The sequence below is a fragment of the Ambystoma mexicanum genome, chromosome 5p (genome assembly GCF_040938575.1).
Source record: "Ambystoma mexicanum isolate Mex_15411 chromosome 5p, UKY_AmexF1_1, whole genome shotgun sequence".
In the NCBI taxonomy this organism is placed as follows: Eukaryota; Metazoa; Chordata; class Amphibia; order Caudata; family Ambystomatidae; genus Ambystoma; species Ambystoma mexicanum.
In genome coordinates this window covers 71,854,332-71,866,654 of record NC_090930.1, presented here as the reverse complement: position 1 = coordinate 71,866,654, position 12,323 = coordinate 71,854,332, and the positions used below count along the sequence as shown (strand labels likewise).

At 45.5% G+C, this 12,323-nt stretch overlaps 1 protein-coding gene across 6 annotated transcripts in view; it reads right to left on the bottom strand.

The window, feature by feature from the left end:
• Nucleotides 1-679: 679 nt before the first annotated feature.
• Nucleotides 680-12,323, bottom strand: part of P2RY4 (pyrimidinergic receptor P2Y4) — a 262,657-nt gene continuing 251,013 nt past the window's right edge. For all 6 annotated transcript variants that reach the window (XM_069612476.1, XM_069612475.1, XM_069612474.1 and 3 more), the window contains one exon: nucleotides 680-2,793. In XM_069612476.1, the coding sequence (XP_069468577.1) occupies nucleotides 1,658-2,791 (1,134 nt within the window). In that variant the 5' untranslated portion in view covers nucleotides 2,792-2,793 and the 3' untranslated portion in view covers nucleotides 680-1,657. The remainder of the gene's footprint in view (nucleotides 2,794-12,323) is intronic.

Genomic DNA, 12,323 nt, shown 5'->3' with positions numbered 1-12,323 from the left:
TAATATGGAATTGATTGATAATGTATTAGATACTATGTAGAGTATTTTAATGTTTGTAATTTGTCAGTGTTGATTAATATTGTGTTGGAAAGTTTACGATATATAATGTTTTAATAGTAAAGAAATAAAGCACAAAATAGAAAATATCCAACACACCTCAAAACAGTGGCAGGATGATGGGTGCCAGAAGCTCCTGTGGGCCACACTTACATGGGATACCATCCCCCATCGTCTCCCACCGGCGGCCCTAAGATAGGGCCCCATCCACTCACATCAACACTCGACTTGTGCTCCAGCTACTTCCCCTGCCGCACATGTCGTGCGTGCGCCCGCAAGGGCTGCTTACAGACCTCTGCCCACACTGCACCACTTCTGATCCCAAGTACAAATGGACCACATGGAACAGCCTCCTTGATAGTATTCCTAAAATGATTGTACCTTTGGGCAAGGAGATGTAGATTCGACAACATCCATCCCCTAGGACGGGGATCTGCAACCTTTGGCTCTCCAGATGTTTTGGACTACAACTCCCATCAGGGCTAGCCAGCGTGATCAATGCAATGAGATTATGGGAATCGGAGTGCAAAATGTGCCCTAGAAAACTCTTTTGCCAGTGCTTCACAGTCGGTGCAATACACTCCACCCCCAAAAAGAGTAAAGAGTAAATGGCACGATCAAGAAAAAAGGAAGAGAACGTTTTATTTGAAAGTGTTCTAATACATTGTGTTTGCATCGCAGGATTTTACATGAGTACAAGGTGCCAAGATGCGCCACCACTATACCAGCAGTACACCAACCTCTTCTTGTGGCATGCCCTTGCTACAAGGTAACACCTGTTTGTTGCCTCCCACTTCCTCCTGCGTGTGGCTGGGTTGAGTCTCTGTCAGTAGCTTCTGTGACTGGAACTCCACTTTTAAGAGATCTTTGCTAAAAATGGCTACCAAAATCAAACCCTGCAAGCAAGCCACCGCCCTGGTCAACCCGTCATCCTCATATTAATAGTGCTGGATGGATAAACATCCAACACTCCCTTCATTCTCAGATGTTCTCGTTTTAAGATCACACTGACCCATATCCCCCAACTGAGAGGATCTACAAATTCTTGCACCTGGCCCGATATCAGGCAGCCATTTTGTTACTGCTCCAAGGAGCTCGAGACAGGATCTTGGACAGATTTTCATTGTGTCAGTATCAGAGAGATGAATTTGGGGGTGGGGGTGCTATACCACAGTGTAGAAAGATACCACAGGCCCTCTCCAAAAACAAACCAACTTGTCCTAGCATGAGGGTCAGTTTCATGCCTTTACCAGCAATGTCAATAATTGGAAGGAGAGGATACACTACACATGGTTGGGAACTTTGTAGTTCAGCTATATTATGGGTACTAATACCGTTCTTTTATGGGCTATTTTGCTCTAAAACATCATAAAGGATTTTTTTTCGCTAAGTCACAAAACCGTAGAAGGCAAGCTGAGCAAACTCAAGAGACTCCTTCATGGCAATCTAGGTACATGTCAGTTTACATTCCCAAAGGTCTAGGCTTCCTAAGGGCTCATCAAAGAACTTGATGGTGAAACAACGCAAGTCCAGGACATATAATGTGCAAGGTCTTTCCCAGGCGACAGAGGACCTGTTCAGCAAAGATATAGGTCAAAGCTCATCCAATATCTACAGTTTGGATATTGTTGGATTCCACTCTGGAGACAACCTGACTGGTAGCTTTCCACCGGGCTACAGCGCTAAAGGTAGTAGCAGCCTTTTTCCACTTTGCTTTCGGCGGTGCGGTGACTGCGCGCACCAGTTTGGTCCGGTAATTATCGCCGGACAAAAAGTACAAGATGGGGTCAATGCAGCTATTGGCACTGGCGAGTGGGCGTGTGATCTTGTAGATGAAGTTGATCACATTCAGGGCCCGGCAGTTGGCGTCTAGGAGCCGAGACGTGTAGTACAATGTTCGGGTTATGTGGAATGGCAGGAAGCAGACCACGAAGACGATGGTGACAATGATGATCATCTTGATGGATCGCTTCTTGTAAGCCGGCAGATCTTGTGTATGCCCGGTGACGTGCGGCTTCCGGAGCTCCTTAGCCATAAGGCAGTAGCACACAACGATAACCAGGAAGGGGATTCCAAACAGAAGTGTCATGACAACCGAGCTGTAGTGAACGTAGTGGTCAAAGTCTTCCGGCTTGGTAGTGTCATGGCAAAGGGTGTCATTTCCACGGGAGCTGACTGTGACGAAGATGAGATTCGGGATGAGGCATACAGTAACCACCAACCAGACGCTCAAGCAGATGAACCTGGCATGCTTGACTTTGACCACCTTGAGGGACCTGATTGGATGGCAGATACCGAAGTAGCGATGGACACTGATGCAGGTGAGGAAGAGAATGCTGCTGTAGAGGTTGGTGTAGAAAAGGAAGCGGACAATCTTGCACAGGGCCTCCCCGAAGGGCCAGTTGTTACGATCAGCGTAGTAGTACACCAGGGTGGGGAGGGACAGCACGTAGAGCATATCCGAGATGGCCAAGTTGAACATGTAGGTGGTGGTCGCGTTCCATGGCCTCATCTTGAACACAAACATCCAGATGGCGACCGAGTTGAGCAGCACTCCCAGGACGAAAACAAGGGCATAAGACAGCGGCAATAGGATGAACTTGAACTCCTCGTTGAAAACGCATGCGTCATCATCATCAAACGTGGCATTCGTGACATTCGTTGCCAGTTGATAACTGGAGGTTGAGGCGAAGAGGGCAGCTCGACCTGTACTGTCCATGGCTCTCCCTAGCATTCCTAGAGACAGAGAGACAATATAGGCATTAGAACACTGATCAATGAATCTCTATGATTAACGTGAATGGGGCACCACACATCAATGGCGCACCACACATCAATAGGGTATGACACATCAATAGGGCACGACACATCAATGGGGCACCACACTGCATATCACAGATCAATGTGGCACCACACTGCACATCAATAGGGTAGACACATCAATGGGACACCACACATCAATTCAATGGGGCACCACATCGCAATATCACACATCAAGGGGGCACCACACAATACCAGCAGCTTTCAAAGACTGGTCAATTGTGAGTCCTGTGGTCTGTGAGCTGAAGAATTATGAAATTATTAAGTGAATTGACACATAGGAATAGGAGGTAGCAACACTGGTGTCCTGTCAAATATGTATGTCCATGTCTAAAGCTGTGCGCCCTGATGCCTGCGGGATTCGGCGCGGTATGAATAAATAAATACAAATAAATAATAAAATAAAGTTTCCAAATGCGTAGCCTTAGTCTACAAACTATTCACAAAACAGGTAAAGCAGGAGTAGCAGCAATGCACACGTCGTCCCCCAATGCGGTCTCTGCTACCTACCTAAACCACCATCGAGCACACGAGCAAGACGCTTAGATCCCACACCCAGAGTCCTTGCTCTTACTACTGAGAAACCACCATTATTTAGGAAAGCGCATAGAAACCTCTGGTGTCCACCTTCCTTGTAGCGGTCCACAACAGTGCTGCATTTTTACACCGTAATTTTGACCAACTGGGTGGTGCCAGATCCCCCAGCCCTGACACTTTTTTGGCGTGACATTAAACTGGGTGGCAAAGAAAAGACTGAGCAACATTTCAGAGTACTGCACGCTCACCAAACAGTAGATAACTGTCTAATAGTGTACAGGTTTAATATACAGTAGCTGATAACAGGCAAACTGGTGTGGGCCAAATAGCTTGTTTTTTAATTATGTTTTTCAGTCAGAGAAGCTGACACAGTTGTTGGGAAGGAGCTAGTGCCTTTCTTCATTCCCAAGCTTCCATCATGCTTTAGAATTAGGCAAGACTTCTCTAAGCCCTATAGCACTGAGAAAGCTTTTTTCATGCAAAAATAATCACACACAGGCGTGGCCAGCCACTAAATGAAAATAGTATTTAAATATAAGGTGCAAATAACTGTTTAGCTAAATACATTTGTGTTGTATAGTGCCTGTCAGTGTATGCATGAGCTGAGGGAATGTTGGTGTGCTAATGTGGAATGTTAGTGTGTGAGTTTCTGTTAAGGTTCCGCCCAGTGTCAGTTGAAGAAATGTCAGCCTGGGTGATGGGACCCAGTAGGACCCCATGTAACAGCTTAATATAACTTATAATAAAGCTTATGCAAAGTACTTACTGAAGAGCACAGAGGCAGCTTTATTTCAATTTGCAAAACTTTTAAATTGCAGTTCATTTTTCTCAGAGCACGGTAAAGAGTTCTATGCCAAAAGGAATGCAGCCTGTGTTAAAAATAGACTACAGGCACTGCACTAGGGTTCGCTACGGCTGGCAGAGCACACAAGGTAACTCAGCAGCTGTGGGCTGTCTGTGAAAAGCCCATGTATTCTAAATGGGGAGTGTACAGATTCAATGCACTACATATAGAATTATGAAATCAGGTTTAAAAGAGATTGTAGGACCACATAAAAATATGAGTAAGATGAGTGGAGTATGAATGAAAATTAGTTATTAAAATGTTTTGTTTTTCCTGGGGGCTAGACCTCAAGGTTTGTAAAAATCTGCAGGGCTGCAGTGTGTGTCTATATAAGGTATTAATATGTTAAGTAGCATGGCTGCCAGACATGGCTGCTGGTGAAGAAAGGAAGACTTTGAAGCATCCCTTGTATGGGAGAAAGACAGTTTTGGATGAGCTATGCCAGTATCCAGTAGCCAAGTTGAACAGTATGTAAAGGCGCCTGCTTGCCATCAGTCTGGAGGAGCTGGCCACGGAAGAAGGACAAAATGCTAGTTTGGGGTATGGGGGGAGTGGTGGCGGAGTCCTTTGCCCCATCCTCATTTCTGTACAGATTAAACTTGTTATCTTTGCAAGATGAAGACTCTTGGCCTTAATTCCCTAGAGGGCTGCATTTACTCTGGTGTAAGCGTGATTAAGAGGTATCCCAATATAATTAAGGGGTACCCCTGTAAATTTGGCCACCTTTTACAGTTGCGCCTTGTGTTGCCAATGCATTCCGGAGTGCCATACGCCATCAGGGAAATTTAGTACTGTGCTCACGCCAGTAGTAGAACCTCTGTGCTCAGGATCAACACATGTGTTTTTTCTCACCTCTTAAAGGAATTGGTTCTCACTCCTACCGAGTGATGCCTCTCCCCTCCAATCGACGAAAACTGGGCACACACAAACTTTATATTATTGCACCGAGGGCCTAGGGACACTTTAAAAATAACAATGAGAGCAAAAATAAATGCAAAAAACAACAATCAGTATGTAAAATATATAAAGTGAAAACAGATATATAATCATAATCAGACAGGTTGAAAGCAGCAGAAACATTGACAGTGCAAGAAATGACATTAACACTAGGGCAGGGAATACAGAGATGGATTTAGGCATTTCCTAAAACACAACAAATGATGAGACCAGGGAATATTGTCACCTGTAGGAAAGATACTAGTGTTTTTATTCCCATATAGCACCTCATGCTGCATTCCTTTCACTTGTAGGTGCTGTGAAGGATAAAAGGCTGAGCCCTGCTGCCACATTCAACCTTGCCAGGTGCATACTGGCTCCATAGGCACTGGTACATGCTTACCTTCTGAAGAAACAAACTAGAACATAGTGGGGTCCAAAACCAGAGAGGCAACAGAGAAACTCTCGGAAACAGATGTTTCAGGAGCCAAGATGATTTAAGTCCTTGAGCCACCGGCCACTTTGAGCTGGGCAGCTGGAGAGCTGAGAGTTGAGCAGGGTTCACTGGCGAGGCAACACACCTTAAATAGGAATAGCGCTGGCTGTTGGTTGTTAACCAAAGGTTGTATCCTTGCATTACTTGAGTTGTTAGCTTATTTGAAATAATGGAGAAGTGGCTCCTAATTTGTTGTCTTCAATACGGGTTTTAATGTGGTAACAAACATGTATCACATGTCTAGCAACGTTTGCCAGTTGAAGGTGAAACAAAAAGCTTATGCGCGTTTCGACCATAGTCTTTATCTAGGCAGACAATTAGTATGATTCTTAATAGGAATGGAGCGCCTTGAGGAAATCCCAGTAGGCAGCGGCCAGTGTGCTGGATAGCCAATCTGTGGATATAGGAGAGACGGTCTTGGAATACCGAACCAGCGAGCATCTATCCGATATCCACAGATGACTATGTTTAGCTACGCCTTTGATGATGTGAACTGCATCATTTTGAAAACGTAGAGTTTTTGTATGCAGTTCTTATTTGCTCCCCCTAGCAAGGCATGTCAGCCTGTCAGATAGCACAGCGAGTAGAGTGCTCGCTTTGACATCCGTGCACAGCCTGCTGAAACTGAGCCTTTCATCCTTCCGAGGTCGATAAATGAGCACTACCCACTGTGATAAATAATAAGCAGTGCTCAGATGCTTGAGGGTTTGTAGCGCTATATAAATGCAAAATTATTATTATTATTATTAGTAGTCAATTCGAGGCATAACTATGTCTCTGGCCAAGGTCTTGCAGTTCTTATTGGTGACATATGGCTTGACCAATCTGAGGAGTTTAAGATGGTATTGTGATTTTTTTATGACATTGGCTATGTGTGTATCGACGCCCCAAGGATTTTAATCTGGTCTAAAATGTTTATGAGATGACCATCAATTATGCCGGCACCAGTTTTAGCCCTGATTTTGGGGATCCTAAATTCAACATTTCCATTTTTGCACTGTTAAGACAGAGCCAGTGTTGGGTCATCCAATATTTTGTGATCAGGTAGATGTTCTGTACCGTTTCTTGAATCCTCTGTGCGATCACCGCTCAGTTCCACCAATAGCTGGGTATCGTCAGCATAATTAGTGAACTTGACTCCTGCTTTATCATGAATGTCACAAAAAGGGCGTAGATAAATGTTTCAAAGTGTAGGGGACAGGCAAGCTCCCTGTGGCACTCCACAGGTGGGCATCCCCGAGGATGTTTGGCCCCTGCAAACTCCAGACATTCTGCAGGACAGAAAAGACTCCAGCCACTTCACTGCTAATGGGGAGCAGTGGCCTGTCATAGGCAATGTGGCAAGGAGTTTAACATGGTCCAGGAGATCAAACGCCGCTGATAAGTCAAGAAGTATCAATAGGCCTGCCTTGCTCCTGCCCATGTAGTCTGGCTCTGAAGATCTGAGAGGACACTTTCAGTGTCGTGATGCTCTCTAAAACCAGATTGATGAGCATGTAAAATATTGGTTTGTTTCCTGTGTTTTTGTATCTGTATCGAGGCTACACGATCCACGACTTGCTAGAACCTGTTGCCAAGCGAGAGGCAGCAGGCAGGACACCTAAGTCATTGAAGAAGAGCTGGCGGCTCTTAGTAGATCCCTGTATCCATGCCCAGGAAGGGGATGCCTGGACAATGGAGCAAAGATCAGGTTTTAAGCCGGCTGGTAGCCGAGTGTCCTCTTTTGCGCTTATCCTGCAGGGATGTAATTTGGGGGTCACCATGTGTCACAGCTGTGACCCATGGTGATGCCCAAATAACACCCCCGATGATGCCCAAATAACGTCCCTGCAGCCAGGGGCCGCAGAAGCGACCCCTGAAGTCAGCTTGTGACCCCTGGCCAATCCCTTGTGACCCTTAGGCATCGTCCAATCATAATGCTGAATGGGGGATGGCGTGGCTAAATCCAAACTGAGGCACGGCCACATGGTGTCAGTTTCTTTGGGCTCCATTTTGTGAGCAGGCCAGCAGCAGCCTCTGCCCACATGTGATGAAGCGCAGCTTCGTCAAAGCTTGGAATGTAAGTAGTAAAGGGGCGGGGTTGGTTATGAGTGTTAGTTTTCATTGTTGGAGGAGTTCTATATTTTTCACCCGTCTCAGTGGCACAGCACAGTACCACTGCACTTTGCCTGCTTGGCCCCCTTTTCTGTGTCAGAGCTCGGCTTTCCACAAGTATCAATTTTCAAGGGACAGTAAACACCCATTGAGAGCTGATCCGTCTGAGGCACGCACTGCCTTTACTTTACATACCGAGTGCGTGCAGACATAACTGCTTTCAGATGGTGTTTTCTGTCGCTTGAAAATGGATAGCTGCGGAAATCCGAGCTCTGCATGTCACACATATCACCAATGTGCACCGCTAAGTTCTGCTATCCAAAAGCAGGGCATTACATTAACATGTTGCTGTGGCACCGTGCGCAGCCCGAGCTTGCACTGAAACTGCCTGCACGAGGCGCATGCATGCATGTGAGGCTGGGCCTGGATCAGTTGCCACCAGGCGCAGCAATCAATGTTGTTTGCAAATTTTGCCCGCGTCCTCGCGTTTCCTTCTGCACGTGCAAAAGAAAGAATACGAATGCCAATATGCACAGGTGAGTGCACATTCGTGGAATCACCACTCACCTCATCCTCCCTCGTCCAACAGTTTTCCAGCCTAGCTGCTCTACTAGAACTCACTGAATCTGGAGTCTGACCGCCACGCACCTGCTGCACTGTCCGCCCCGAGTGTGAGTGAGGCACAGGGGTGGGTGGCTCCCGGCTCTTTGCCATCCCAAACCCTGGGCACTCTTCAGCAGTCAGTCTTTCGCGGTCTTCTCGGCGGAGTAAACTGCTGTGACCTTTCATCTCCTTGTGAGATCTGGGCTGAGGCACCGACCCTGCCAGGCCGCCTCTGTAAATTTAAAGCTAGGCTTTTTGAAAAAGAGTGTGTGAATGTATCTTTGTACAGTGTGCGCAGGCATTTGTGATGTCATCTTTGATGTCCTGGGTGTTAGTCTGAGCAGTGCACAGTGGTGGCGCTAGTTATGGTTGCTTAGCTTACCATAACTGGTGAACTTCTGAGGTTTTTCCGTTTTACTTGTAACCATAACGTCCCTTTAACAAAGTTTTTTCATTGAGTATATATATATATCTTATTGTCTGACATTGCAGCAAGTTCTTATGGCAATGAAGGATTGGACACTGCACGGAGCGGATTTTACCGTAAATTCGACATTTTGTCAAGGATTGGGCTTTTAAATATATGAAGTTATGATTCATTTTTGCTTGTACTTAATTTCATATTTTGAACATATGGGACGTTCAGCTTGATTTACATGCTAATGCTTTATGTGCTTTGATTATGTCTATGATTGTCCAATTCCAAGATGTCTGCCGGAAAATTGACCAACAAATGCCAATCCTTCATGTACATTTTCTATGTCTACTGTAGTCTAGAACCATAGAGTTGAAACTTAAGTTTCAAATACCCTGGTGATTTGTACACTCCATTGTGGTCAAGCGGCTGGACAGCCGTGAAACGCGACAACTGCTAGCACTCTCAATTTTCTCCACTGCACAAATAAAGGCTATATTTTTTTCAATTGGTGTGACTCGACGGTGCCTTTTCTTTGCAACCTGCCCATTTCGGTCAGCTGCTGCAGTGCCCTCTGCTCTCATGTACCTTGGTACATTGTTGTTTTTCCATATAAGTAGATGTTCACTAACAAAAAAAGTTGTTAAAGGGATGTTATGTTTAAGTTGCCCTATCAAAAACCTATGAAATTCAATGAACAAACATTCTTACAGGGACGTTATGGTTCCAGGTCAAACCGACACACCCCACAAATTCGCCAGTTATGGTAAGCTAACCAACCATAACTCGCATCTACACTGTGCTCTGCTAAGACTACCACCCATGACATCAAACATGTCATTTATGACATCACTGATGACATCACATTTGTAGTAACTTTTCATTAAAAGCCTGCACAATTATTCTCAATGTAATATTTGCAGAAAACTATCAGCAGCCATTTGGAGAATTATTATAAGAACTTTCAGCATCTTTTTGAGTTGACGGTACACACTTGCACAAGCTATGGGACCCTCAAGCATTGCTCCATAGTGCACTACTGCAACGTGTACAGTACCTAAAGTGGCCACGCATCGAAATTCTGCAAGCAAATGCTTGAAAGTATGGACAGCGACACCGCACCACAAAGTCTCCACTTTGTCCACATTGAAATTGCCATTAAGGCCTCTTTCCACGGCCTACTGGAGTAGATCTAGCACAAAAGCGATCACACACTATGAAAACTGTGCATCTGGCCATCTCCAGCCTCACTACACAGAGTAAAGAAACAAAATATGGCTGCACTTTCCTGTGATGCACACTCTAACCACCTGATTGGACAATACCAACAATCACATTTCCATTGGCCAGCATGTTCAAAAGCGCAGAATGTAGCCTTTGCGCTGCACAGAGTATCATAAGGGCCACGGCCCAGTAAATCATTAACAGTCCTTCTTCCCTTTCCACTATCCTCTTCCCACCACGCCCTTATTAGGTATTGCTAAGTACTGACACACGCATCCACTAATGTCCTCCAAGACTTCGGCATCTTACAATGTCAGCTCTCCACAACACTTCAAAATTAGCCTGCACTTGTGCTGCTATTGCAAAGCAGGTGCAGAGCAAACTTCAGTGAAACATTCCAGGCGTTATACATGCACATTCATCCACATAAGCACCCATTACCTCAAAAGAAAGGCATGAAGAGTGTTTTTGCAGTATGTTCACAACTCTGTTGTAAGTGCCTCTGCGCACGATATCTGCCTCTAAGCGTCTACGGCGTGTTTAAAAAGCAAACTGATGTTCCTCCTATCCCCTACCATAGAGTGGAATTTTGTTGGTATGTGCTTGGAACGTTTTCATTTACCCATAGCAAATACAATGTTAGTGAAACAGGAACTCTGTTCTTTCCTTCCGACAATGCTATGAAAAGTGTTCCCCACTAACCCACCTACTACATAACTCGTAAAAAAAAAAGGCACTTAAGTCACCACTACATGTGATTTAGCAACCGACAGTCAATTTCCAAAAGGTCAGTGTCTGCAGGGCTGTGGTGCTTTGTACGCTGCACTGTTGCCACAGGCTGTTTATAAATCTGCCAGATTCAACTCTGCGCCCTCAGCAACTCATCCATAAGAGGAGTGCGCAACTTGTCCTTGGCCGGAACGGCAGGGATCGTATCTGTACTGCACTAAAATGTCAGCAATAGCTCATAGTGGCTACAAACAATAAAATAAAAGCCCTGGGCATTATGCAGAAGGCCTTCTGGTCCCTCTATACCTTGCACTTTCACTTACTAAATATCTGCTTGCTCCAGCTCTTCCCTCATTCGCTTCACACTCCCTCAGGGTCAGTTGCTTCTACACGCTACCAGATGGTGGTAGATGTGTTTCTTCTGCTGGGGCCTCCCTGTGGAACACGCTCTCTCTCTCCCTGGACCTTAAGGAGAAGCATTGTAGGGTCTGAAAACACCCGAAAAGCTTTCCATGTGCTTCTTCTTTTCCTCCCCCTCCCCCCTACTCACTTCCTGGCTAAAAGGTATTGTGCACTGGTTTCCTACCCACCCTATAATCTGTGCCCCAGGTCACCTCCCTCCCTACAGTTTCACCCCTGCACTGGCTTTCTACCAACCCCGAACTTGGGGACTGTTTTCTATAACCCTAACAGTCCAGCCACCACTTCATGTCTACACTTATCCTTGCACTTGCCAGCACCGGCCGTAGTTGCCTGTATCTCTATTTTTTATTGTTCCCATGTACTGTGGCCTCCCCCTTCCCATTCACTTGCGCACTCTCAAAGTCAGCTGGCCTAGAGGAATCAATGTCTCTGTGTGGGCGCCATTCCGCCTCCCTTTCCTCGGCGCGCCTTCACACACTTGTATGTAGGCGCGCAACAAATGTCACAAAATACCATAGGACATCATATCATACGATGCACACACTGCATTCATTACAACAGGATGCCTACCACGTACCTTGTACACTTCACAATATGGTATTTCCAATGTAATACATGTACTACAAATGTCGGAAACGTTATCCCACAAAAGCAGCAGGGAATGTATATTGGCAAAGTTAAGCTAGTGCGTGCAGTGCATGCATACAAACAGTATACATGCCCCTTACCTGGCACACTTTCACCATAGCCTCCTACATTTGTCAGTACAAACAGACCTTCTTTCACAGTGTTTATGTACACACCACAACCAGCAACCACATTGCCCAATGGCTTAGCCTCCACATGGGCACTGCCATACCTGCCATCGTAAAAAGGCTGCATGTGCCATGTCTAATCCTCAAAGTCCCACGGAATCCGTGGCATTACCGTGCTAGAAACTGGAGGGGCAGGGGGCTCAGGGGGTTTTGAGGGGTTATGAGGGAGGGTTGTGGGGGAAAAATGTGAAACAGGGGTCGTTCTTTAGGATTGTCTCTAAAAACACGTATATTTATTTTATTTCTTTTTTTCGTGATTTTTTATGTACGTGTATTCATACATTTCTTTTCTCGTGTTTTTCTCTCTTTTGCTCACTGTCTGTTTGCTTC